Source organism: Atractosteus spatula, chromosome 3 (genome assembly GCF_055471065.1).
Source record: "Atractosteus spatula isolate fAtrSpa1 chromosome 3, fAtrSpa1.hap1, whole genome shotgun sequence".
Taxonomy (NCBI): Eukaryota; Metazoa; Chordata; class Actinopteri; order Semionotiformes; family Lepisosteidae; genus Atractosteus; species Atractosteus spatula.
This window is the reverse complement of record NC_142708.1, coordinates 31049297-31076733: the sequence shown is the minus strand read 5'-3', so window position 1 is coordinate 31076733 and position 27437 is coordinate 31049297. Positions and strand designations below refer to the sequence as shown.

At 36.9% G+C, this 27437-nt stretch overlaps 1 protein-coding gene across 4 annotated transcripts in view; it reads left to right on the top strand.

Moving 5' to 3' along the window:
* Positions 1-27437, top strand: part of LOC148837685 (ceramide transfer protein) — a 59626-nt gene that overhangs the window by 27181 nt on the left and 5008 nt on the right. For 2 of the 4 annotated variants that reach the window (XM_088910142.1, XM_088910140.1), the window contains exons 4-12: positions 12027-12134; positions 12418-12556; positions 13814-13897; positions 15818-15975; positions 19717-19809; positions 20160-20246; positions 21834-21926; positions 22988-23065; positions 24877-24972. In XM_088910142.1, coding sequence (XP_088766268.1) covers positions 12027-12134; positions 12418-12556; positions 13814-13897; positions 15818-15975; positions 19717-19809; positions 20160-20246; positions 21834-21926; positions 22988-23065; positions 24877-24972 — 936 coding nt within the window. The remainder of the gene's footprint in view (positions 1-12026; positions 12135-12417; positions 12557-13813; positions 13898-15817; positions 15976-19716; positions 19810-20159; positions 20247-21833; positions 21927-22987; positions 23066-24876; positions 24973-27437) is intronic. The other 2 variants (XM_088910144.1, XM_088910143.1) reach the window with 1 other exon arrangement.

Genomic DNA, 27437 nt, shown 5'->3' with positions numbered 1-27437 from the left:
AGCCCTAGCCCATTTTCTGATAGTTTAATAGAAAAGGGTTTCGTACACGGGGTAAAGGCTTTCACGGTTTTTCTTTAATTTTAGTCAGAAAACATTGAACAAATAGCAAAATTAACCACAATTTGAGGATATATGAACTCATGTGCATATTTCCACATGAATATGGGAATAAATTATCTAATGTAAGCCTTTAGGGCCCGTTTGAAATGTTTATCTTTAGATTCGGTTGCCTCTTTATACTATATTTAGACGTTTTACATTTCAGTGTTTTTGTGACAGTAACTCACTTAAAATTAAATTTAATGGCGAGTACCGCAAATCTCCATAATCTGCACCGATGGACTCAAGTAAGACACGCAGTGCATTACTACCAATATTTTTTTTCCACAGAATTCCACAGAAAATCATAAATGCACTAGAAACATCAAGACAGCTCCCATTAAAATGAGACTTACAGTAAATGAAGGGCTCCCTCTAGTGGGAGCCGCGTTTAGAGCTTGGAATTTCCATATCGTATTGAAATGCGCAATGCCACAAGTTCATGAAAACTAGGGAAGCATTTCAGAGCAACAGAATCGCCAAGACCCCTATTCAGCTATCTTATTATTAACTACTATATCCAGCTGGGCTATCCTAAATCCTGAACAGCATTGGTTAACGTGCACTGTCAAAATTATGGAGCTCCTTGTTGGATCTTCTCTATCTTAAGCTGAGATATTGTCACTTTCCATTAAGTGGTAAATCCGTAAATGCCAAAATCAGTGTTACTGTGTACAGTAAGCATGATTTCTACAGTGCAAATGTATATGCGTGTACAGCTTAATGCACGAGTCTTAACACCAGGGGCTTATTCAGTTCAGGAGAGACCTTCCTTACAACTTCATTTATGTGCTTCAAAGAGCGATGCAATGGCTGCATTCTGATACTGTAGGTCAGCTTCCTAAAGTGCTCCCTCAGATGAATAGTAGTTATTTCAAATGTAAACTATTTGCTGGTTCTAGCATAAGTGCTTTTGGGTTTTTAGGTGTTTCCTCTTCCCCCTCCCCTGGTCTTTGTTCTTCAGCTAAGTAAACCACATTTATCCACATTTATGGCAGGAATGAGCAGCAGTGAGTGAAGGGCGGGGCCAGTTACATTTTCTGCCCTGGATGTTGGTTAAAATGTTTAAGTGCCTTCCACGCATTGTCGTGACATACAGGTATCCACAGCTGTCAAGGACTGACATTTTACTGTTCTTGTAAGATTCCTTTTAAAACTGAAAGTAGCATGCCACCCTCTCTCTGTATTTCATCCTATTTCACAAATGCTGGTTCGTTGTCAATGAACACTTGGAGCAAGAATGACCATCTTGTGATCCTATGGGTAGTGGAAAGACTATAATAAACACAGTATGTAGGTTTTTGAACAAAAGCAATAGAAAATCTATAATAGTTATATAAAATTATTCTAAGATGTGTAAGATTTAATGTTGAGCAGTGTTGTTTCTTTTAGCCTTAATTAGGATTAAAGATGATTGCACAATGCGGTTTAAAGAAACATTGTTAGGATGGTTCATTATATATGCTAAAAAAGGACTTGGAGAGTCTTGATGGATTTAATCCGATTCTATGTTGCTTTATTTCCTTGGATCAGTCAAGGTAGGAGTTGATCGGGAGTTTTTGAAGTGTTCTCTTTTACATTTACAGTAGTAATTGAAGGTTAACCCGCATGTAGTACTATAAAAATTGCATTGCTCTAAATGTGCAAGGTTTGTAAAACTAGAGTAAGTCTTTAAGTTGGATAGACGTTTCCATTGAGAGGTTTGTGCTTTCTGAAATTATGGCGTTCCATTTGTTTTTGCATGATATTCGTATGCTAAAACATACTCATATTTCTATTTCCACTGTTTACAGATATTTATTTGCATTCAATTTGTTTGTTTTTTTTACTTGCATGAGCCAGATGTCAGTAGGTAGATTTTTAGTATTAGCTCACTCAGAACACGTCTTCTAAAAGATGCGTTCTTTGGAACCTTTGCACATACAGTAGAATCCTGTCCTCGCTTTAGCATGTTGTCCAGTGTCTAATATGATCTGTGTACTTTTAGCAAATAAACTGTCATCACATATTTTGCTGTGAAAATTCATATCCCATACTGCCATGGGAAAGCAACGCCTGAGTTCCTAAAAATTCCTAAAAATTTTAACGTGTAACGGCACAATTTTTTTTATAAGGTTATAAGGTTTATAAACATTGTAATCGTTCAGGACCACACAAGGCCCTTCTAAATACAAATGAATATTGCTCATAGTGTGAAACTGTCACAGAGCGGAGTTCGTTAGTACAGTCATGTGCCCCAGCTGCTGTGTCCTCTACACCAGCATGTGGCGAAAACCACATGGGCCAGTCTCATTTTCCCTTATCTAGCATTTTGAAGTGGCTTTTTGTCTCAAAGCAAATGTATTCTTTAAAAAGAATGCCTAGGTTGAATTGGTCACATACACAAAGTTTTTATTTGCTGCTTTCAAGTTGCTTAGATTATTGCACGTACAAAGCTTCTCTTTTTGTTGGTCACAGTGCGCAGACTGGTGTGTACATTGCGGAGTGTCTGTTGTACTGAAAGTATGGAAGCTTTTCTCCTGAAGTGGGATCATTCACAGGGTTTGTAAATCTTTCAAACACCAAGCAATTACACTCAACAGAGATCAGGACCTATTTAGAAAATAATAACATAATAACATCACTTTATTAACCCTTTACAATTTCTCGCATTAGGTATTATCTTTTCACATACCCCAGCTTGCTCTCCATGAGACACACAGACACACAGAGAGGGAGAGAGCCTGGGGTCAGAGCGCAGGGTCTGCCATTGTACAGCGCCTCTGGAGCAGTTGGGGTTAAGGGCCTTGCTCTGCCGGCTGTGGGATTTGAACCGGCAACCTTCCAGCCACAGGCGCAGATCCTCAGCCACAGAGCCACCGCTCCACCCAAAATAAGATATTACTTACTCCTCTTTTTCTTACTAGCAAGACAGCTGGGCAGTGACTGTGCTTGTAGCAGATTCATAAGCATGCATATTTGAAAGTAATTTCAGTATCATAAGAGGTGGAGTTGCTCTTATGTGAAAAGGATGATGTCATGATATAACATTTGGATGGTATGATAACTGTCAAAAATAATTATATTGTAATTGTTATTGTAATTTTTCTGATATGTGCTTTTTCGATTCACTTCTAAGTATTCAATCAATAGTGCATAGCAGTTGTGTTTCAGGAAATAGTTCACAATTTTATAATGTGTTTGAGCCTATCTAGTACGTCACTTGCTGCAAAAATATCAGTAGGATAACTTTGTCTGCCATGTGTAGTTCTTTATTTGACCACAAGATGGTCTTGCAATGCAGCAAGCGTGTTTTATAGTTCTTAAACAGTTTGCTGACTTCAAAAAATAGATTTTAATTGCAAAACGATAAATACCCAACCTTTGCTTAGGCAGTGACGTGCTTGTAAACTGGATGTATTTCCAAGAGTAGCTGCTGCACAGATGTCTGCATGGGTGTTCCCTTTTATAAATCCTGTTCATTTTTTCCAATACTCAGTGTCCCCAAATGGTCTGTTTTCTCTTTTAGTCTATGGAAATAGATAACTTTCTTTCCTTCTAAAAGTGTTTTGCTTGTGCAGCCTTTACGCAACTTTTTTTCCCCCATTGAACACGTTACAGTTTAAAAGAGCAACAACTTTCTGTTTACCAGACTCCTTGCAGTTTAATCAGCAATGGAATGATTTCAGAACTTTTTAACCACTAACACCAGATAAGAGCCAGTAAAGACAGAACTGTCTACTTTTGTATACAGTTAAAAACCACAAACTTATGGTTTGCCTATACTACAGTATACTGGTAACATTCCTACACTCAAATTTGAATATAATGAAGCTAGACTGCTGATCGCCACATCAGTCTTTTAGCTGCTTCTATCACTGCAGCAGGAGAACTGAAATTCTTTGGGGATATTATCCATTCTACAAGCAAACCTTTCTATGTGGACCCTTAAAGTCCATGCCTGAGGGATTTGAAGAGGCGCAGGTGTAATCTACACTAATCCTACTCATTAATGCAAGTGTTTGTTTTTCAATTGCATCTCAACTGACCTACATAAATAAAATGTGATATAGGTGGACTGCAGTAGGTCGCATATGTATAAACTTGGGCTTGTCTGGAATCAAATAGTCATTTTAGTATAAAACATTAATGATAACCTCTTTACATTACAGGTTAAATTTCTTAACTCAAAGCAGTGTAGTAATGCTGGTGGTTCAGCAAGCCTTTAGCTTTTGAAATACAAGGCCCGTTAAAAGTCTTCCTCTGCACAGAGCTGTCTATCTGCTCATTATAATCTTTACTTCTCATTGAGCTGGATTTATCAACATTGACATTCTTCACATTTCTCATTTTAGACACTGGGGTCCCTTCTCTTTGCCTGGCATGGCCCCTCACTATCTGCTTTGGTTGCATTCTGAGGGCCAGCTATGAGTTTTGAAGTTTTAAAATTGTTTTCCACATCATTCTCTGACATCTTCTGAAATCAGTTTTCTATATTCTATATGTCAGTTTTATATGGTAAATCGCTCTGGCACTACATAGAGATTTTCAAGAACGCTTAGCACTTTTCATAATTTGCAGAGAAGGATGCTATTCATAACACTTTATTGTTATGGGGGTGCAGCCCACACTGTTGAAGCACTCCATAATCCACTGTTGCTGTAGCCCTACCTTACCAAGCTATTCTGTAGCTGTTTAACTGTCAAGTTTGCTTTCCCATTGCAGATTACCTAAATGCATATAAATTAAAAGTGAGATCTATCCGCTTTAATAACTCATCTGATCAATAAATCAACCTCTGATTGTTAGCGTATGTGAAACATACTTGTGGAATTGGACATAAAAGTTCTTTTGCTCATTTTATCCATACAACATTGTCTTCTGTTTTCTGTCTGTGTGTAGATCGTGATGTGCTGTTGGCCTATAGTATTGGGTTAAAGTGATTCATACATTTACAAATAGTTCCAGTTCTTAGATTATCTTTGATAATAATACTGATTATCTGCAGTAATGCAAGCTATGTCATGTAGCATGTTCTGTTTGATTCCATGCGTAGCTTGCCTGTTCAACTAGAGATTTTCAATTGTATATGATCTACAAAAATTTACATTTTCCAGCTATGTAAGTAATGAACATGAATAAAACTTTACAAATATAATTAGACAGTATATGCACCAAGCAGTGATATTTGTTTAGGTTACTTTATACCACTTTTTAATGCCTCCAAGTAAGTTAACACCTCTGTTGTCGTAGTATAATTCTTGCTCAAAATACATTGTGCATTTCTAACTTCCTGGTTCGGATCTCTGTTAAAGTTAAAGGGTTAAGATGAAGCATATTTACTTTGAAATGTGAAAAAAGGATTGTGTATGAAAATGGGTCAGAAAGTTCCTAGCTCAGTGGACACAAACAGTTTCATTTATTGCTTATTCTTTGACAATATTATAATGACACATATCCTCCTAAATAGAGAATGAATGTAGGGCCATTACCAAATTCCCAATTTCTATAAAATCTGTAGGATTGGTGTTTCTTCCTCAGAAGGAATCAAGTTGTCAGTTTCATTTAAAACTTCACCTAGGGTCGATCCAAGATATTCTGTACATAAGCAGCATGGTCAGGATTTGCTGATGACTGTGTGCCACACAAAGCTGCCATTATTATTGTATGTATTATAATTGTATTATATTATTGTGTATAAATCCCATTCTTTAATAGGGCTTTGAAGAAATGAAGTGTTAATGGATTTGCTAAGGATGAAAGCCTGAAGGAATCTACTGAGGTCAGGGCATAATTTGTCTAGCACAGAGGTGCATCAAATGCATTAGAAACATGTGACGAACTACCGTATACTGAAATGTGTGACCCTGTGAACCATTTCATCCATGTTCTATGACATTGTTTCACCTTCATACTTAACCTATTGCAGTAACAACAATATTCGTACAAACATATCCCTAAAAAAATCAAAAAGTGCGTATGAAACCCTGATTATATTTCTAAATGCTAAAATACATTTAGAAAATTAACATCATGAAAAGCCAGGGAAATGCGAGGATGGAGGCTTCTGCTGTTGAGTAGCTGATGAATTATTCATGTGTTTTTTCTGCTGTCGGACAGGATTGGTATTGCAAGATATGCAGTTTTTTGTTACTGGTGCAAGAAACCCATCTGGGGTATATACGGGCTCCGTGTGATGCCGTCCGCTGCGGAGTGAGGGGTGGGGGAGGATTACTGCTAATTTGGTACTTTGAACCTTCTCCGAGCCAGCTCTTTGTCATGGTAGTGCAGCACTGACCCACTTAAACTCGGAGCCTGCAGCTGCGATTGATTGAAGAGAGAGGGATGAGAGGGAGCAGCGTGATCACACAGCAGTCTGCCGGTCCTGGGAATGCAGCATTTCCGAGGCTGGTCCTCACTCCCAGCTTTGTCACCAGCACTGCCTGAGAGACTTAACACCTGCAGCCCACAGTACTGGATTGGGTACTATTTCATTAACAGCTTCCCTTTAAAAGTACTGTAATGGATCCCATGCTGAGATGCAAAGAGGTGGAGAAGGTGTTGCAGTGCAATAACAACGTCAGTTCATGAGTGTCGTAAGGCTGATACACCTTGTGCATGGACTTCGCGAGCTGTGGACAGTACATCTACAGACTCCGCATGGATAATCAGCATATACTTTTCCATAAGGCAGTAATGCGCTTCCTTTTATGTGGCAGAGACTGAGCTGTGCTTCGACTGTGGCTGCTTAATGTTAAAAGCTTCATCTTGGCCAGCTTGGATATGCTTACTTGGCTGATTTATAGTTTCACAGTGAGAAGAGGCTCTCATCCAACATTCACCTTACCTTACCTGGCTCATTCTTGAGAGGGTTGTCTGCAGTGAATGGTTAACGATGTTCCGCACCACAAGTGACAAATGCAGCAGTGATCTGCTCTGCTTTAGCTGTTGGAATGGTAGAATGGTGGGCTTAGCATGCTGCATGCTTCTGTTACAACAGCTGGCTTGATGAGTTAAGAATATTGCGTGTTTTTTTGTGTTTTGTTTTGCAAGAAAAATTACATTCTATATGGCTTCTAAAGACGATGAACGTTGCTATTCTGTGTCTTTTTTTATGGCTTGCCAATCATTACCATCTTTTAAATCTGTGGGGCTCAGCCTTTGTTCTTTTTGTGGTGAATTCAGAATATTTTGCTGCTCTAAAGTCTTATTATTTGAGTGCATTCTTAATCCTAAATTATTTTCGAGAGGAACTCTCAATTACTTTTTCTGCTGTCATGTGCCATTTTTTGCTTTCTAGTATACTGCCTTTTTTTTTTTAGAACAGTTTCTCTGGTACTGCACCTCATTTTAGTTAGGCTTCCTTTTGGAGAGAACTGCAAATATAATTAAAAACAGTCCTTTGTCTGAAGCTCTGAAAATGTCCTAGAAAGCCAAGCACTGCAGCTAGCCTTACTGTACCTGTGTGCTGATCTTTGCCAGGTAAAGGTCTACTTTCATATCATGGTTTTTCAGGTTTCTTTGAAACTTAGAAATTGAATTAGAATCTGTCATGGGTGGGAAGATTACCTTTCTGTTTTGTTTACGATAACTTGCTGCACAATGCTGTGCATCGCGAAATCCTCGATTTATTTCAGGATGCATACTAAGATTTTAGATTATAATTCATAATCTGGTTTAAAAGTTAACGGAGCTAGTTTACATTTTAGGCCATCTTTGTGCATCCAGGAATGGGTTTCACTTTGTATTGTTCGTTTATATGTTTTTTGGGGGGTAACAGTATTTAGTTCTGTTTGCTTGCAAGTAGCCCTTCTAGTCATTATGACATGATGAGGAATTACAGTACAGTATGTCCTAGTCCCCTGTCCTCGACATGCTGAACCAGCGGTATTCCCATAGTGTTCAGATAGATTCACCGGTTCCACCAGACCATTATACCTATGCATCTTCTATTATTTTATTTAGGGATTCTTTGCAAGTACTGCTGAAATCTAACTTGTAAACGGCATTTTTTTTGCAGTCTTTCTGCATAAACTACTATAGCTCAAAATAAAGATAGGATTCATATAGGCTTAGCAGAATTTGTAGTTCAAGTACAGGAAACTAGTTATAGTTAAAATAGAATTTTATTTATGAAAACCTTCCAAGAAACTCCTTACTGCACATGGGTGCAATCGGGTCCTCTGCTGACACCTCTCCAGTTTTTGTTTCAGCTGATGGTTGAAATTGTCTCCTTGATTGATTTAAAATACAGTTGTGCCTATTGATTCCTTAGGTTTAGAAAATCGGTTGGTGTGGGTGGGTGAGCATTATATTGTAGCGCATTCATTATGCAACAGAGTGTAAGTGTCATGTAAATGTATATGAATTTCTCTGTCTGTGTAGTTGAGTAGTCAAATGAACAGATTGTCCCCCAATCAGTGGTTATTTTATAAGGTCTAAATTGTAGTTTGTGTCCATGCATGTACTTTACATCCTTTTAAAAATATTAGGTTTCATAGATCTAAAGTATGATTTATATTTTAGTTTGAACAAAAAAGTACAGTTTTGCATACAGGCAGTTAGGGTTGTTAGTGGATATACATTATCACTGGGTGGAGCCCAGGTTTCAAAAAATTATTTACACATTCTTAATTCCCAAAATTCTTTAATGTTCCCTTCATAACATTGTCACAAGTTGAATTATAGAGAACTTTGGTGATGCGGTTGTGTTATTTCCACTTATCCAAGTATGACATTAAGAGTCAAAATATAATATAATATAATATAATATTTCAGAAAATGTGGTCTTTTCTGATGTCCAGAGGCATGTCCTCCATGCTTGGCAGTCTACAGCCCAACAGTTTGCTGTTTTTGAGTAGTAAACAGTAGACAGTTCAGGAGTACTATTTAATTATTCTTAGTTCAACAAATGATTTTTCCTGCAGATGTTCCAAGATTTTTGAAACTCGATTTTCTAGAAAACCTGCGGCACCCTTGCTCTAGACACTTGACACACCTCACCTGATTCATCACACACTGCAGTGGTCCATCAGACTTCAACACACATATTTTCCTAGGTCCTGTTTGCTTTTACTGATCACTCTTAACAGAATTAAAAAAATTGACCTCTGGCAAGATTGTGTTTACAGTTCTCAGAAGACTGTGGGACTGCCAGCTCCAGTAAGAGACGTATGGTCAGTTCAGATCTTTGTAGGTTATGTAGTTTAAGTTGTGTTCACACCACAAGGGCGGAGCGGTGGCACTGTCGCTAAGGATCTGCACCTGTGGCTGGAAGGTTGCTGGTTCAAATCCCACAGCTGGCAGAGGAATTCTTCTCCGTTGGGCCCCTGAGCAAGGCCCTTAACCCCAACTGCTCCAGGGGCGCCGTATACATGGCTGACCCTGCGCTCTGACCCTAAGCTTCTCTCTCCCCATCTGTGCCTGTGTGTCTCTGAAGAGCAAGCTGGTGTATGTGAAAAGACAAATTCCTAATGCAATAAGTTGTATATGGCCAATAAAGTGATCTTATCTTAAGAATTGATGTATGGCTGTGTTAATGTGTTAGGAAGTTGCCATGCCGAGTAAAGCTAAAACCATCCACTATAGCTAGGAAATCTGCGGAAACTAAGTAGTTAAAAGTTAATGTTGAAATCAACAAGTACAATACTTGTTGTCAAAGAGTTAAAAACACTGAAAGCTGAAGCAGAAATGTAGTAGAGTGTGTAGAAGGGCCGCTGCTTGGAGTTGTTAACTCAGACTCGAAAGAATTGTTGTTTCTATTTACTCAAGAAAATAAGGGGAAAAATGACTTTCACATATTGCTTCTGCACTTCTGCAGAGCTACCCTGTGCAGATGTGAACACTGGCATTTTGTTTGTAAGGAGATTTTTAAAAGCCTGGTGTTCTGCTGAAGAAGCCTGTTGCACTGATACACGGGCCTGCATTAAAACAAAATAATGAAGCTCACTCTTCAGCACCACAGACTAATCCCTGTGGAGTGGTAAAAGGAGTACTAAAGACATTTAACTCTAGTAGGTCATCTCTGTGTATTTATACAGGCACGGATTTGCCTGAAAGCTGTTTCTCTTGTATTTAGTGAGCTTGATCTGTATTCTCTTGTGCTGCAACTAGTGTAGTATTTTAACCTAGCTTTTTGAAAATAAACTTTTTAAAGCAGATTATTTTTAGAGAACCAGTTCATATCATCCAGTTCTGTTGAATTGATTCAAAAGATTTGAGCATTTGATTTCCCGACTCATTTTTACGACTTAGAGAACTGAATCACAGACTGAATCACAGTCTGATTCAGCAAGCGAAACTGGATCATTAAACTGCTGAAATGAGTGAGTCGCTAAAACAAATGATTCCCTCAATGACACGGGGCTGCTAAATCCTACCAGAGTAATTGCTGAAACAGGGCTTAGTCACTTGCAAAACTAATTCATAAATTCCAGGTATATGTTCAATGAATTGTCTTGGCAGTTTTTTTTTTAAATGGTAGGATATGTACTTTGAGGAAAAACTCGGGTCCTAGTGAAAATCTAGTATATAGACTGCGTAGTTAATGACAACGTAGCCTTTTGACTTTGTGCAGGTGTATTTTTTTGGGTTGTTGGATGACGTGGCAAAAAAGAATTGGCTACGTATACTGATGGGTTTGTCACAATTATAGTAATTATAGTAACACAAGTTACCAATGCATATTGCCATTGTACCTCTGTGCCTTATAGTCACTTTGAAGTCTTCCGTATGAAAACATTTCTAAATAAATTCATATTCTCATTGTTTCTGATGAGATGTTAAAGCTTATTATAAAGTGTCATGCTTCTACCTAATAAAATTCTATGACTGTTTATTTGGTATTTTGAAAGAATTTGATATTAGCTCTATGGCTGTTGAATACATGGGATATTAAAGGGTGCAGTCTTTAATAATTGACCTGCCTGGCATAGTTAAACTGTTCAAAGTGCACTGAAACCACAAACATCTTACTGTGATAACGTCTGCCCTCCCAATTTAAAATGCATGGTTTGCTCCTGCCTGCTTCAGAATTGCATTAGTTTGATTTGTCGATTTGAAGTTTTCTAAACTTGAATGTGTTCTTAAAGGTTGTTAATGTTTATCATTAAATGAACAAGTCAGTTTAGTACAGAAGAGGGTTTTGTTTAGGTTTCCTCTTTTGTGTTGTGAATTTTGTATTTAAGCCACTATTACCAGGTGCTTGTAAGACTGGTGTCAGAGCTGTGAGAGTGCATTGTTCTTAGTTACAGTACATGGACAGAAACAATATGTTTGACAGTACAGATGGGTTTTCAACTTCTTTTCTGTCTGGAGGAGTCTTTTTAAATCTCCTGGTTTCGTTGTACCAGAAAATCTAGTGAGGCTGGGTGGAGACAGATTAATTTGCAGTTGGTTATAGTCATCTGCATAAATTGTTACACACCTTGTCAGAACATAATTTCCCTTTTTCTCTTTGTGTGCTTGCTGTGATTTATTTTGTATTACATTGTTTTTGTTTGCAAATGTTAGACAAAAAGATCAAGTTTAAAAATAACATTTCAGAATAAATCAAGCAAAACTGAAAAATCTTAAAAGCCGAACTGAAAGTCATCCAACCTATCTTGGCTTCTGGTGGAGTTCAACAGCAGTGTTACGATGACCAGAATTACAATTTTGAAAACTGGGGGGAAGAGATAAAACAATTTAACATTGGTTTAAGCTTGTTTCCATGCGTTTTATAAAAGACTGCTTTAGCAGCAGCTTAGGAGTGCCAGAAGCAACATGACAAAAGTTGACCAAACTATGTTTGAAAAATGTGTGGGGAAAAAAACACTTCTTTCCCTCTATTGTCCAGAGCACCTGACTGAATTAAAATCCACGGTGTGGTTCATAAATGCGCTTTGTCAAACAGGATGGTGCCACAGTGCGCAGAATGGGGGCTCATTGTGTGTGTGTCCGATTTTCAGGCAGAATCCGGCTATGGCTCAGAGTCCAGTTTGCGCCGGCATGGCTCCATGTTGTCTCTCACATCCGCAGCAAGTGGTTACTCTGCCACTTCCACTTCGTCTTTCAAGGTAGGTTTGAAGTTTTAAACCCCTCTGCTCTACAACTGCAAGATTGTGCCGATTTTTCTTGCTGATGAATTTTGGCGTACAATATCCTGTCCCCAAAGCCGGATTTTTAAAAGAATTTGGTTACACATTCCTGGACCAGCCAAACAAAAGTAAAAATTCAGTATTTATTGATAATTCACGCCATTTCTGTTTACGGGAGGGGGGTTATACTGTTTCGGCAATTTGAAATCTGGTTTATTAAATGTCGTTTGATTATTACTTGAGCTTCTGTTATTTTTTCTAGAAAGGACACAGTTTACGTGAGAAACTTGCTGAGATGGAAACATTCCGGGATATTCTGTGCAGGCAGGTGGACACCCTTCAGAAATACTTTGATGCCTGTGCTGATGCTGTTTCCAAAGACGAACTCCAGAGGGACAAAGGTGTATATCTAACCAAGTGTTGTTTTTGTTTTCTTTTCCAGTTAGATTTCATGGTGTAAAATATATACAACGTTTTGGTGTTTCCACACAACGCATAACTTTGAACAAAAATATCTGTCATATTTTAAAATAGGGATTTAAACAGGGAGCTGTGTCAGCATGCCTCGGCTGCAGAGGAGCAGGTAAAGGTTCATTCCATGCTGAAAGGTAAAGAAAAACCTCTTTCTTTCAGCCTTTACCAGCAAAGTTACCTTTCAGCATGGAATAAACCTTTACATTTAATAATGGAAGCAAAAGTATGATCAAAAGAAAAACAAGGGACATTCAAGTGGACAGACACATTCTTACCATGGGCAGCTAAGACAGAATGAGGCCTTCTTAAAGTGACCGTTAAGGATGTACAGAATGCTGTCAAACAGGTTTGTGTGACATTGTTAAGGATCACACAGCTGAAAAGTGTTAAGGAGCATGTTCCTAGACAAATGGTTTACAGCATTTCTCCTGCCAGTCCTCTCCTATATATAAGTCCTTTGGTATGAAAGGCTCTAGAGAAATATAAAAAAATATTTTTTATTATATATATTTTTAAAAAATCATGTTCCTCTTGACTTTCCCATTATATTTGAGATTGTTTTGGCTTGTTTTTTTTATATTTTAACTAGTATTTCATTGAACCATCTTTCTGCTAATGGATGGATATTTCGTATTGCAAACCAAAGTGTCAGGGAAGCAAGGTCAAAATCAATTTCTGTGCAGACATCCATTTTTCAAGCACTGCTTGGGGAATAGAAAGCTGCACCGTTATTGGTGCCATAGCGAATATTACAGAAAACATCAATTCAAAATCCCTGAACCTCTTGAGGTAGCTGAAAAAAAAAAAATTATGAAATATCGAGTTTTCAGTTTTGAATTTCTGTGATTTTCAGCCTCCTCCTTTGTCCCAGGAATCCACAATTTGGATTTACCATGATCACTTTAATAGATGTAGCATACACTATTTGTTCTTGGTAGTGCTTTTCAGTTCCCAGCACAGATAGTCTACTGATAAACTGAAAGAATCAAGTATTTCTTTTGTTTTTCTTCTCGTAGTTTTTTTTCTTGAGAATCAGCTAGGCTTTTGTTTACCGCAGCTATGCACTACAGTATCCATGCTATGTTCACTTTGCACAGTCCTTATATTTGACTGCTGGTGTAAAGACGTCTGCTGTGTCTGCCACAGAGCCTTCTGACATGACTGACTGTACTTTTTCTTCTTAGTTGTGGAAGATGACGAAGATGACTTTCCTACAACTCGTCCTGATGGGGAATTTCTGCACAACAATAATGGCAGCAAAGAGAAATGTAAGTATTTGAAATCCCAGTTATTATACTGTCATCTTCTCAAGAAGCACATTTTTTTTAATTATGCAATTCTCATTTATTGATGCGTGCAGTTCTGCCAGACATTTGAAATAAAATGTATTCAACTTTAAAAAAGCTAAAAGGGCTCATTAGGAATGCTATAATAAATATTGGCTGTGTTTTTTGTGGGGGTGATAGTTTTTTATTTCTTTAGATAGTGATGTCACAGGTTATGATTTTGAGAGTCATGTCCAAATGCGTCTGTCAATTGTTTTATTAAATTTTCTTTTTTGAAAATGTCAAATACGTGAAACATCTGATATAAATTACATGTGCCTGATATAAATTACATGCCGCTAGGGGAATTTATTCAGCAAACAACTCTACCTTTTACAACGACATCTGTAAAATGGAGAAAGAAAAGTGTACCCTGTGGAATGTGACAAGGGAGAAAAGATGACAAATTGGGTCATAAGATAGAAACTGGCAATGCAATGTGCAGAGTAATTGAAATTAGGTGTTTTAGAACAGGAACAAGGAAAAACTGGATTGATTCTCAGATATCACTGTCAACAGTAGATAGTTCAACATCAGGATTATTGATTGCATTATTTTGTCTTATTTATTTTTTAGTGTGTATTATTTATTGGGACTGCATTAATGAAGACTTTAACATTAATGAATGATTTTTTTAGGATGTTGCCAATCAACCTTCCTGTGTTTCCACAATCACATGGCAAGAGGATCTGATTTGTATGGTAGTGCAGTGTTCTCTTAGATTTTTGGCGGCATATGTCATTCATGGTTAGTCAATTGTCATGCCTTGCTTATGGCAGAGTTTTCCAAGGTATTTAACAGGCTACACTATGGCCAGAATTTGGCTTCACACATGCTAGCTCAAATACTCTGCACAATACACAATTCCTGTCCTGTAACTGTCCCTGTCTCCCTGTGTCATTTAGAGTTGACTGCAGGGTTCTCCTGCTCTCATATAAGACACTGAATGGTCCTGCTGCAGACTATTTTAAGGATTTATTGCATAAATGCCGTCCAGCTCTTTATATGAGATCTGCTGATTCAGATCTTCTTACTGTACTGATGACCAGGCTTCACACAGTGAACAGCAGAGCTTTTTATGTTGTATTATAATTTCTATAGAACTCATTGACCAAATATGTGAAAAACTGTGACTGTTGGCATTTGTAAAACACATATAAAGATCTAACTTTTCACTAAATAATTTAATTTTATTGTTTTTTTATAAATGTGCACTTTGAGATTGTTGAAAGTCAAAGTTATTTCTTTTATTGTTTTTAAATAGCAATCAATGAGTCACATACTGTAAAAAAATACCCATCGTCACTGTCAAGTCGGTAAAAGTTTTCACCTTTTTTGGTACTATACTTGTAGCATTCCTTTTTTGTAATATAAACAACACATTTGCTTATACTGTATTGGGGAAAAAAGTGTGTATCCTTCATTTGGTGAGTCAAGGGTTAATGGCTTAAGTACTGTAATCACCGCTGAAATGTCCAAGAAGCAATTGTTTGTTTTAGTGTAGCAGTGGTAACTAAAGATAATCGTATATCTTCTAACGGAAACCGTTAACACTAGTCAACTCCGGATTTGCTCGTGTTCACTCTTTAACACAGAATCATGTGAGAATGTAGGATTTAAGTCTGATAGATTTTATCACCACCTCCTAAAGTATTTGAAAGGTATTCCTCAAACGTGCATTGAAAGTAATGCTGTAGCATTATTATTTCACAATGAGAAAATCAGTTGATTGCTGTTTTACTTTGAAGTAGAGCTTGTGTTTAAATTAGATTGATGCTCTATTTATCCATTAAATGGTCTATGAAAAGATTAGTGAATAGTGAATGACTGAATTAAGGAGGTGCTTTTTTAATTTTTTTCTAGTATTTCCATGTGTAAATCCCAAAGGAATCAATGGCATTGACTTCAAAGGTGAAGCTATCACATTCAAGGCCACCACTGCTGGGATCTTAGCAACTCTCTCGCACTGTATTGACCTCATGGTGAAGCGTGAGGATAGCTGGCAAAAGAGACTGGACAAGGTAAAGTCACCTTTCCGTTCAGCTTTCCTGTTTTTCTGTCATTTCTTATCTCTGTTTTTTTAAGTATTGTAGTTTATCTGTACCAAACCAATCCATGAAAAAAAGTTCTGAAAACTGAGCACAAAGGACAGCTTTTCCGAGAGAGCAACAAAGAGGGAAAGCTGGGTCAAGAGATCTAGATAAAGTGGAAGCACTCTAAATACTTGTAATTATACTTTATGGAAAAGGATTCAAGCATGGTCAATAGGGCATGGTACCATTTGTCCTTTATCCGAAAATGTCATTGTGGAAAACAGAGCTGATGGGATTCTGTGCTTCTGCCATCTGTATGTAGGACTTACACTAATATCCAACATTCAGAATCACTCTGGGAATGATACGTGTTTGATATGGCAAATCCCTTCAAGAATACTTTGTTTCTTGGGAAGCTTTGTAAAACTCCCCAATTGTTGTTGAATAAAAAAAATGAAAATAGTTCATTCTGCATGGTTTCAGGTTATAAGGAGGGGAAAATACTCAACATTGAGCTATGAGCACTAAAGGGCTTTTTTATTTTGTTAGACTTGGACAATAATTCTTGGTGCTGTTGACAATTGCTCACTCGCTATGAGCAATGCAAGGTGCAATGGTGAATAACCAACACTAAGTTATTCATAACCACATTAGGGTTTAGGGCTTCCGTTGTGTTTTGGAGTAGAAAGTCATGTCACAGGAAGCAGCCAGCTGACCATATAGATCCAAATGTTATCCAGATTATAGAGCTCACAACCTCTTCTAAGCCATCACTCAAGATGATATGATATGAGTCTGATCTGCTCAGTTATCATATTAATGTTAGCATTAGTAAAACTAAATTCTTTAAGATATCCAGTCCGCAGATTTTCATATTAATGAATGAATTGAACTGACAATATGTAAGTGATCAAATCAAGAAAAAAATGTTTTCTGTACAGTGCTACAACTTATAAAAATGCATTTCATAGACTGTATGGTTCTCTAGAAAAATTATCTGACCTATGTTATACAATTGCAGTAGTTTAGTGATTTGTCTGAATACAGCACCTTGCTTCATTTTGTTCAACTCCCCGAGTCATTTTTATTCTCCTTTGGTGATCTGTATATCACAGATGCTTGTTATACATAGCTACTGAGTGTGTTCAAATTAATGTCAAATACAGAGGTTTGAGTGAGACAGAGGACTGTATTGACAGTGGTCGAGGAACCAAGGGAAACAGTACTGAATGAATTATAAATTGAGCACTGCATGGCAGGTGTATTTAGTATTTCTGCACTTGGAAAGCGCATGTATTGCTAACCCTGACATATAGTCAATGGTATGTAGCCATTTCTACTTAATTCTTGAAGATGGTTTTATGTGCTGTGACCCTGAAATATGGATTTTTTACAATTTACTCAGCAAGAAAAGCTTAAGAGTATGTCCAGTTTAAATATATACAAATGTGAAATACTGGTTATGTCTTTAAGCTGATTATACTTCATAAAGGCAGTTGCCCTCTGTGAGGACTAAGAAAACATTTTTATGGGCTTTGGAAATACTAGTTCCTTAGTTTTCATGAATAGGTGGCATTTTTCTTACTCAAACCAAATGGCAGCAGTATTGTTGTCCTGTGACACTGGAGTGTTAAAGATTTCTACTGGCAGATTAAAATCTGTAGTTTCACCTCTTAAATTAAACAAGTATGTTTGCCTAATATTGAATCTTTAATTGAACTAATATGTATGTATGTATTTTTTAAGTTGCTTTTTAAATGCAATAATTCGATCTGGAAAGTGCTGAAAAATTCAATTTTTTTTTAGTTCAGTTAACTGTTCAACTATATAAAGTCTACACTTGAGGGGCTGAAAAGCCCTTTGCAATATTTGATTTCACAATCATGCAGGTTATTACATAATCATATACAGTTGAGTTAAGTTTACAGTTAAGTGACTATCCCAGGTTTTGATTTTACCATGTTTCAGGTTATCTTATCCTTAATGTTGAAAATATTTGATTCACGCTTTTTTAATATTGGGAATCATTTAGGTATAAACTGACTCAGTACCCATGGTTTGCTTTTTTCTTTAATAAAACTTCTCTCACACACGTTTTGGGGGGAAATGGCATGCTCAAGCAGCAGCTTAGAAAAAGTCTACTAAGTAAAGAAGACAAAATTCCCTTTTGACTTATTAAAACAGAACCTATTTGTTTCAATATTGTTAAATGTGTTTGGGGGAAAAAGCACTACAAGGGAGTAGTAACTTCACAAATGATGGAAGTTATAGGTTTTGTTCCGATATGTGTAAGATTGTAGGTTTTCTTACATGAGAAGTTACATGTTATTTGCTAATTGCTGCAATTCAGATAGTTTGACAAAGTTAGGAGTAATTCCAAGCTTTGTAAAGAGCACAGGATCATGTTTAGTCATTATTTTTAGTAGCTGTCCTAGATAGTTACACTTTTAGCTTTTCTTTTCCTTGATTAGGTGAGCTTCTAAGTGTGGAACTATGGCAGCAATTTCAGGTGCTTTTCATGAGGTTGCAAAACCTGTTTCACCATATCTCTGAGCAAACAGTCGAGCCTCAGTATGTATGACAGGAAGTCCCTGCTCCTTGAAACTGCAAAGGAAAAAGTGTGAAGTGTGTGGATCATGGAGAAGTGAAAGCTTGGATTAAGGGCTGATACAGACTTGTTTCCAGTGGCTTAATCGCCATACAAAAAGATGGCTTCCTCGTCTCCAAGCTGGACACCATACCGGCTATCCTTCTGGAAGCCGAAGCAGCACAAGCCAGCAGAAACTATGAAACATGACAACCAGAAGTGGATTCCTTTGCGGGCACGGAGCGAGTTCTTCACTGTATGTTTAAAAATGTCTGCATATCAGGTTGACCTTATGGGGCAAGCTTAATCAGAAATTATTTTAACCCTTTGCTCAAGTGCTCTTTTTCTGTTTTGTGCTTTAAAACATGGTGGAGATTTAAACAAATGTTTAAAAGTCACTCCCTCATGTAAATAATATGAACTAAAACTATGACAGAAGTAAAAGGTTTTATTAAAATTAGTTTTTTTAACTTTTTTTCAGCCATTGCAGATGGTTAGAAATCTTAAATGTAATACATTACAGTTCCTTGTTTACTAGTCTTTGGGATCCTCAGTTACTATATTACAATACTGTTTGGAAGGCTGCCTTAACGATGACTTTCATTTGTAGTCACTGATTCCTGTAACCATAGAAATAAACCTTGTAAGGAAGATTAGCGTTGATGTTGGACAGTTTAGGACCTTAAATGTTTTCTGAGATCCAAGTTTACTTTGAGACAAGTGACAAGAAAAATACATATCACCACTAGTTGGAAAAGTGCTTTGTTTTTTCTTGGTTATTTGTTTCTTGAGCACAGAGTCCTAAAGCGAATTACTACAAGCTAGAGGCAGTCAAAACAACTTCAGTAAAGCAGGAAAGAATTGTAATTGTGCTTCATGATGGTAGGTTTAGTGCAGGTGGTTTTAAGTGACAAGATCTGAAGTATTTGAAAGTTCAGTTTCATTAGTTCTCCTGAAAGACATAAATCTTCAGAACTCCAACATATTGATGACACCCCTACTGAATGTGAATAGCTTTTTTTTCCAAATTAATATACCAGAACTGAAAACGTTATTTGTTTAATTATAGTAATGCGATGCAATTAATGATGATTGGAAATGCAGGATTAGTTGTTTTAATGATTGTTTTTCCCCGTTTCAAGGAAATGGAGAAAAGAAGGAGGGTTGAGGATGCATACAAAACTGCCATGACAGAGCTTAAAAAGAAATCTCACTTTGGTGGCCCTGATTATGAGGTATATTTGTCATTGCACTTTTTTCTGTTACTAAGAAATAGAACTAGAAGTCAAAATAGTATTTTCTGTTCTTCTGTTAATCTTTATTAAATATCAACATCAGGTAATTGAGGCATATATGATGAATAGGCACTGCAGTAAAGGTTGTTTATGCAGTTGTTTGCCAAATGTAGATATTTTGGATAAACTGTGCATGTTTTACATTACCAGTGAACATATTGGCTGAAATAGCTTCCTCTCATGTAAATTTGCAGTATTGCTTTTCTAAATATAGATTTTTTTTTATTTTGGAGGTTATTTTTTTATATGTCCTGTTTGCTTTTATTTTTGTTTTTTATCTAATTAAACAGGAAGGTCCAAACAGCCTTATTAACGAAGAGGAGTTTTTTGATGCCGTTGAAGCTGCCCTTGACAGACAAGACAAAATTGAAGAACAGGTAACTTTCTATAAAAAAAATACCTCTCTTGGCAAGAACTGGTTAGTATTTTTGGCTAATCATTCTGTGGTCTGTAGCTTCCATCACATATCGTGTCTTGAGTGTTGATTCAGTTATACTTTGGGACATCAAAGTGTGAGAAGGAATTGAACCAAAGAAAGAAAAAAGGCACTTAGCTGAAATGATACTAAACTTAATGTCTTTATTTCTGTTAACTCAGGAGTTAATTTCAATTAATGCACTTCACTTGACACCTAAAGAATGCAAAGCATTGGAGACAGCCATGGTACTGGATATCAGCTTACAATCAAAATGTTACACACATTATTACTATAATGGCCATCAAATAGTATTTGTTTTATGAGCATGTGCTATTGGAAGATTTGTCAGGTGACGTACACCATTCGTATTACAAGTATAAACGTGAATACATTTCATATGTTTCCTGCATAAAACATAAGGTTTAATTTGACCTATTTACTCAAGAAATACTCAGAAGTGGAACATTTGGAAACAACAGTAAGAATGGAAAAGCAGTGTAATTGTAAAAGCTGCTTATAAGAAAGTTGCTTGTAGTTGTACTATCGAATACAGAAGGATTATTCCCTTTCTTTTAATTTAGAAGGAAATAGATACTGAAAAAAAATTATATTTCATTGCAGATGGAATATGCAAAGATTAGAGATATTTTTCACATAAAGGGTGCTGAGTAAAACTGGCCTATGAATTTGAACAGGGTTGAAATTTTAGGGCATCAAGGACATGAGATGATACAGACAAAGAATAGGTTTGTTGGCCCCATGTAGACTGTTTTCAGTAGTTAATTAATCCAAGGATCTCATCCAGCCATTTTTTTAAAGCCAGGGTATCTACTTCAACTACTTGACTGGGTAGCTTGTCCTTTCTCCAACAGTCCTTTTCATCCTCCTGATTTTGAATTGTGTTATGTTGTCCATCACATTGAATCACAGTCCTAGGGATTCACTAACAGTCAGAGCTTTGTTTTTTTAAAGTCGTTGTTTTTGTTCTTGCACTGTGTTCAGGTGTAAAATTCCAGTCAGGTGAAGGTCATTGATGTTTTAAAATGTAGTGTCAAAATGTATGATTTAAAATAAGTGATAAAGTGCTGTTTGTGTAAAACAACTGTACTAAAATATGGAAAAATGTTCTTCTGGGTTCATCTCACTTATGCACAAACAGACTGAACACTTTTTACTACCACCATCCCCTCATCATATTGTTCCTTGGTATCCCACGAATTCACATATATCATAATTGTGCCACTGGCTCTCTGTTTAGAAACAGTGTACAGTGGCATGGCAGGATAGTGCTGTTTCCTTACAAATACACATACAAGACCAGGCTTGGGTGCTACAGGATTTACAGGTTCTTTCTGCAGTCATGTACAGTATGCTCGTTTCTTTGACAAGTTTGTGTGGATATGCATACATCATGAAATCCATTTAAAAACGCATTAGGATCTGTTGGTTCCATTGGTTGCGTTATTAATGTCTCTTAGTGTATACAGTCTATACTTCCTGTGGCAGGAGAAGTGGTTAATCTTGACTTTTCCCCCTTTATTTACAGTCCCAGTCTGAGAAGACCAGGATACACCGGCCCACTGCAGTGCCTTCTGATGATGCCTACTCAGCCGTTGGCAAACACAGATTCGGCCAGAAGGTATTTTGTTCCCTTTTGTATTTGCATCTGACTACATTGATTTAAATCCTGGAAACCTTGGAAATCTGTTCTTTTCTAGAATTCCAGTGCCCTCCAAAAGAAATGGGACGACAAAGTAAGAACAGATATTTTTGCTTTACAGTGTTCGCATTTTATTTTTTCATAATTCCATTTTATCTTATTAGTATGGAAATGTTTTTTTGTGTTTCTGCCAGTGACCAAAAGTATTATATTAGAAGTAGTGACTCATTCATTTAGTAAAAAGGTCAGTATTTGGTTGCATATCTCTGCAAGGCGATAACTGCATGATGTCTTCAAATCAGTCCTACCAAACTATTTGTATAATCATTTGAAATGCTGTTCCCTTTGCAGCTGCCACTTTGAGATCTTGCCTGTTCTTGGGGTGTTCTAACTTGATTTTTTTTTTATGGATGCAAAGTGTATTCTCAGATTTAAATCTGGAGATTGATGTGGCCAGTCTAGGAATTTCTACTTTTATTTTTCTCTTGATGATCTCCTTGGCTGCCATGACCTTTGTTGTTTGGAGTCATTGTCATGCAACATGGTGAAGCAGCACCCAAAAAGAATAGAAGTATTGTTTTCTGCCTAAGCAGACAATGTTTCTGCCGACTTCAGAATTCATTCATTATTTCAACATGAATCAAGAAGAATGAGGAAGTTCCAGAGGTGACTATGCATGCTCTGGCCATGGCATTACCACCACTTTTGGGGGGCACTATGTGCATTTTTATTTGTTTATGGTAATGAGTACAGTCTGTAAGAGTAGAGATTAGTTTTTCACCATGTTTGCCAATATTATTTTAAAAATGTATAAGCAGATGCGCAGTCTCCAGTAATGATTCCAGCATTGAGTGGTTGCAGCTTTTCAATGAATATGGCATGAATACAACACAGGAGGTCAATGTGCCTAGTTTTCATGGCTTTGCTTTTTGCTTATGGTTTTCCTCCCAGTCACCTCGGGTGAAAGCTGTTGATTGAATGCTTTGTTGTGCTTTTGTTCTGATTCCTGGGTTTTTTTTCTTTGTCTGTCTTTGTGGTAGCCCTATAGTCGCTCTTCCTCCATGTCTTCCATTGATCTAGTCAGTGCCTCTGATGATGTTCACAGATTCAGCACCCAGGTACTGTATTCAGACAGAGAGGTCTCTGGTATCTTTCTGCATTGTACCATATAGTTATGAGATGAGACCCTCTAACAGCATGCAGTTTGTTTTATCTTCCCTCTAACAAGCAAAAAAGTCTGAGTCTGAGTTGACATTTTCCCTGATGTAATACCACTTTGTAAAAATGTCTTTTCTTTAATTAACCAGCTTCCTTGTTTTCCAGAAGTACTCCTTTTTATTTAACTTGACCTGGAAGAAAAAAAAAAACCTTGAATTTACTAAATTTTGTAATCCAAAGTGGGTGCATGCAAATCAGGGTAATGTCATAGTGAAAATGAAGGCTGTCACTTTTGTAAAGCTTGTACAATAGTCCTAGCCCCTCTTGAACATAAATCTGCCATTTTTATCTGTAAATGTAATTCCAGCATTGCCAGAGAATGGAAGACAACAGCTCCTTGATTTCTCTTTTCCAGTCAAAGGATTAATAACATTTTTGGAGTTTTTTCCCCTGTACCATGGGGATCCCAGCAGTGTACTTGTTAAGTTGATTATGACCCAAAGTACTGGTTCAGTGCTTTTCTTGGAATTTAGGGACCATTATTATTTAGATCACAAGCAGGCACTGTGAAATCAGTGGCTTTGTTCTACACAGAATTGAACTTGAAGATCTTTGAGTCTCATAATTTGTTTAAAACTAACATAGGTTTATCATTACTGGATTTCTTGACATTGTTTATTCCCATAAATCCTACAATAGATGACTTATAATGCTGTGTAAAAATAAATCTCAAAACAAAGTAAATGGGTGTTTCTCTTAACACCAGAATAGAGTTCCAATCATTGCTATTGAACTCTGTGTAAGTTTTTTTTTCAAAATTGTTAAGTTAGTAAATGAGTGGTCAGGTGTCATGTAATTTGAATTTAATGGCACCTTTTTATAAGAAGTTTGAAAAGGAGTGAAAATTGAGGAATCTTGTTTTCTAACTCGCATTGTACTCTTTTGGTTAAATATACTGTAGAACCAGTATTTGACTGTGTTTATAGTTTGATCATATCTTATATTTGTAAGATACCAATTAATTATATGCAGTTGTGACTGCACAAAACATTAGCCAAACAGCTCTTTTGGTTATTTATAGAATTAAAAATGAACCTATTATCTGGTTAACCTTATAAGTCATGAATGTTTAAGTGATCTACAGTTTGTTTTCTGGCCTCCCTTTAAGGAACAGCTGGATGAGATCTCTGAATCAATTACCTACTAACCACCAAAGGAACTAGATGAGCCGAATAGCCTTCTCCCTTTTTTAACTGTTCTTTTGTCTTTATTTTACTGAATGCAAAATAAAGCACAAGTAACGTTATTTCTGCTGGAAGCTATGATGAAGTCACAAATAGATTGCAGAATAGTCCATGTCCAAGAGTTAGCTTTTAAGAATATGTTTCCTGATGAACTTACATAGGATGTAGTTTGTATAAGTAATCAGATAATATAGTAAGTGCTTAATCTTTTATTGTTAAGAGAAGCTGTAGTGATTTAATTAAAGGAAATGAGTTTCATGGTCAGAAAATCAGTTTTTAAAATTTGAGGTTTTGTAAACAGCTGTGAACAGGTATGGCGCAGTGTGCTATGTACTGTATAATCTGCTGTTTTGCTTTTGTCTGCCTTTTTTCTGCAATTTTAATACTGGCTGCGAGATAAAATGGCAAACTGCACAGAAGTAGGTTTCAAACGGGAACCGGATTTCAGACCACCGAATATCACGCCACGTGGAGACAATCAAATGTTGGAAGCGTTTTTCTCATGAGTGACATTATTTGTGTTACAGGTTGAAGACATGGTTCAGAATCACATAACGTACTCCTTGCAGGATGTTGGTGGAGATGCTAACTGGCAGCTGGTGGTGGAAGAAGGAGAAATGAAGGTAAAGGGGACCTGACGTGGGTCTCTAACTAGCCTAATACAGCAGCACACACATTAGCACCTGAATAAGGAGAAGAACAATATTAATAATATTGATAATGAATAGTAGTAATGATAATAAATGCAGATAATAAGAGTAACACTCATAGTATAGATAGATAATACTTTATTAATCCCGTAGGGAGATTGATGAAAAGAAACACCTTCCCATACCGGGAGTCGAACCCAGGCCGCCTGGGTGAAAACCAGGAATCCTAACTGCAAGACCATATGGGAGCGCAATATGCTATAATGTAGTATCTTATAGTGTATATATAGTGTTATAATGTATTCAGAACTCTAGATTTCCCTTTTAATTGAGGGGAGAAATCACAAAACATAATCCATTCTGCTACTTTGTTTTGGATAGAATTTGTATAGGTATAAACAGGAGTGGAGTAGATGCAGTGGGAAATGTATCTCAGGAAATGTATTTTTGTAGTTAATTTTTTTATAATGTAGACAATGATTGAAGGTGTACTTGTGGATAATTATATAGTTGTGGCCACCAATATTGGCACCCGTGCACATTTTTCAAATAATGCAACATTTCTACCAGAAAATTGTTGAAATTAAAAAAATCTTTTGGTATCCACTTATGTATTTCATTGGTTTGCAGTGGAACAAAACAAAACCAAAAAAAAGCTGAATAATTTACTAAATCTTAGCTTATTCCACAGGAAATCCTAAAATGGCACGGACAATATTATTGGCACATTCTACAAGTAGTTAGAAATAGATTTCAAGCAGGTGATTCTCCTTTACTTTGGAATTGAACTCATCTGTGGTAAGTTGCCAGGTGCCTGCAATATAAAAATAACTCATTCAACCAGTTTGAATAGGGAAAACGACTCATTCTCCTGTTGTGTGTCACTGTGTGTACCACAATAAGCATGGACAAAAGAGAGAAAGCCAAAGAATTGTCTGAGGAGGTCAGACACAACATTGTAGTCAAGCATGGACAATCTCAAGGCTACAAGTCCATCTCCAGAGACCTTGATGTTCCTATTTCCACCGTACGTACGGTAATGTTATGAAGAAGGTTAAGGCCCATGGCACTGTAGACATCCTCCCTGGAGAAGGCACCCTTCAAATCTGGGAGAACTGGAGCCGTTTGCACAAGACGAGTGGGCTACCGGTGCAGGAAGCTCATCAATGGCTAGAGGAAGCGCCTGATTGCAGTTATTTTGACCAAAGGCTGTGCTACCAAATATTGCGTCTGGGGTGTCAATAATTTTGTCAATGCCATCTCTTTTTATTTTCTGATTTAAAAGGATATTTTAAGTCCTGAATCAAAAACAAAGATTCTGTAACTGTTAACAGTGAAATAAAGGTTTGTGGAGACCAAATACTTTGGTATTTGGAATAAAGGCCTGATGTCGGCAGTGTTTGGGTGGCATGATGCACATTCTACTTCTTAGTAATGGATTTCAGTGTAATCAAAAGAGTAAAACAGCCTTCTCATGATCTACAACTCTGCCTTTTATGTTCAATTTGTTATTGGATTTTAAGATAAGCTACAAGAATATTGGATGATATCACATACAATTACAAACAAATGTTAACAAGCATCATGATATGGCAGACTTGGCAGAAGAGGGAAGGCACAGTCTTCAAGGTCTTTCAAACGTGTCTGGGTCAAACTGCAAGCTCTTATGTTTAAGAAGGGCTGCCAGGCAAATAAAGTTTTGAATTTGAGCCATGTAGTTTTACTACCTTTTATCCCTGTTTAAGACAAAGGCTGTGTGAGTTGTGGCATAAAATTTCAATATCAATCTGAGGGAACATACAAAGGCAGATGTATTTACTCTCAAGTTAGGCCACTTTAATTACAAACAAACCATTACAATAATTTTTAGACCATTCAAACTATTCTTTTGCACATGAACTGGATTCCAGTAGCACATGGGTTGAAGAATCTTAAGAACTTCAAATGTATTTACATGTTATGATGATTTTTAGTCTATATCAGTTTGGAGTTGATTAAGTAGATTCTAAATATAGCCCTTAATGAAAGTGTCATAATTGAAAGCTTAGAGAATTGAGGGTGGGTCAATACTTTTATAAGGCACTGTTTTTTTCCCCCACTTAAATTAGTAAGGGAATCTCAATGGTTCCATATTCTTTTTCAAGAATAAACAATGTGTGAAGTCTCTGCTGCTAACTTGGCATTTCAAGTACACGCTACAATGGCATTTCTCCAAAAGGCTGAGGTCCTTTCAGATTGTTGAGTGAGCAATGAGCCACTAGGTGGCACTCGAGGCTAAATGTTACAAAGTCATGCTCTGTTATCGGTCTCGGAGAATTAGAAACCACATCATTTTCCCAGTATACACTAAATAACGTAATAAAAACAGATGATCCCCGAATATTAAGGAGTTTGCCATTCTAGTAAAAAACTGAGATTGAGGTAGCATGTTAACTTTT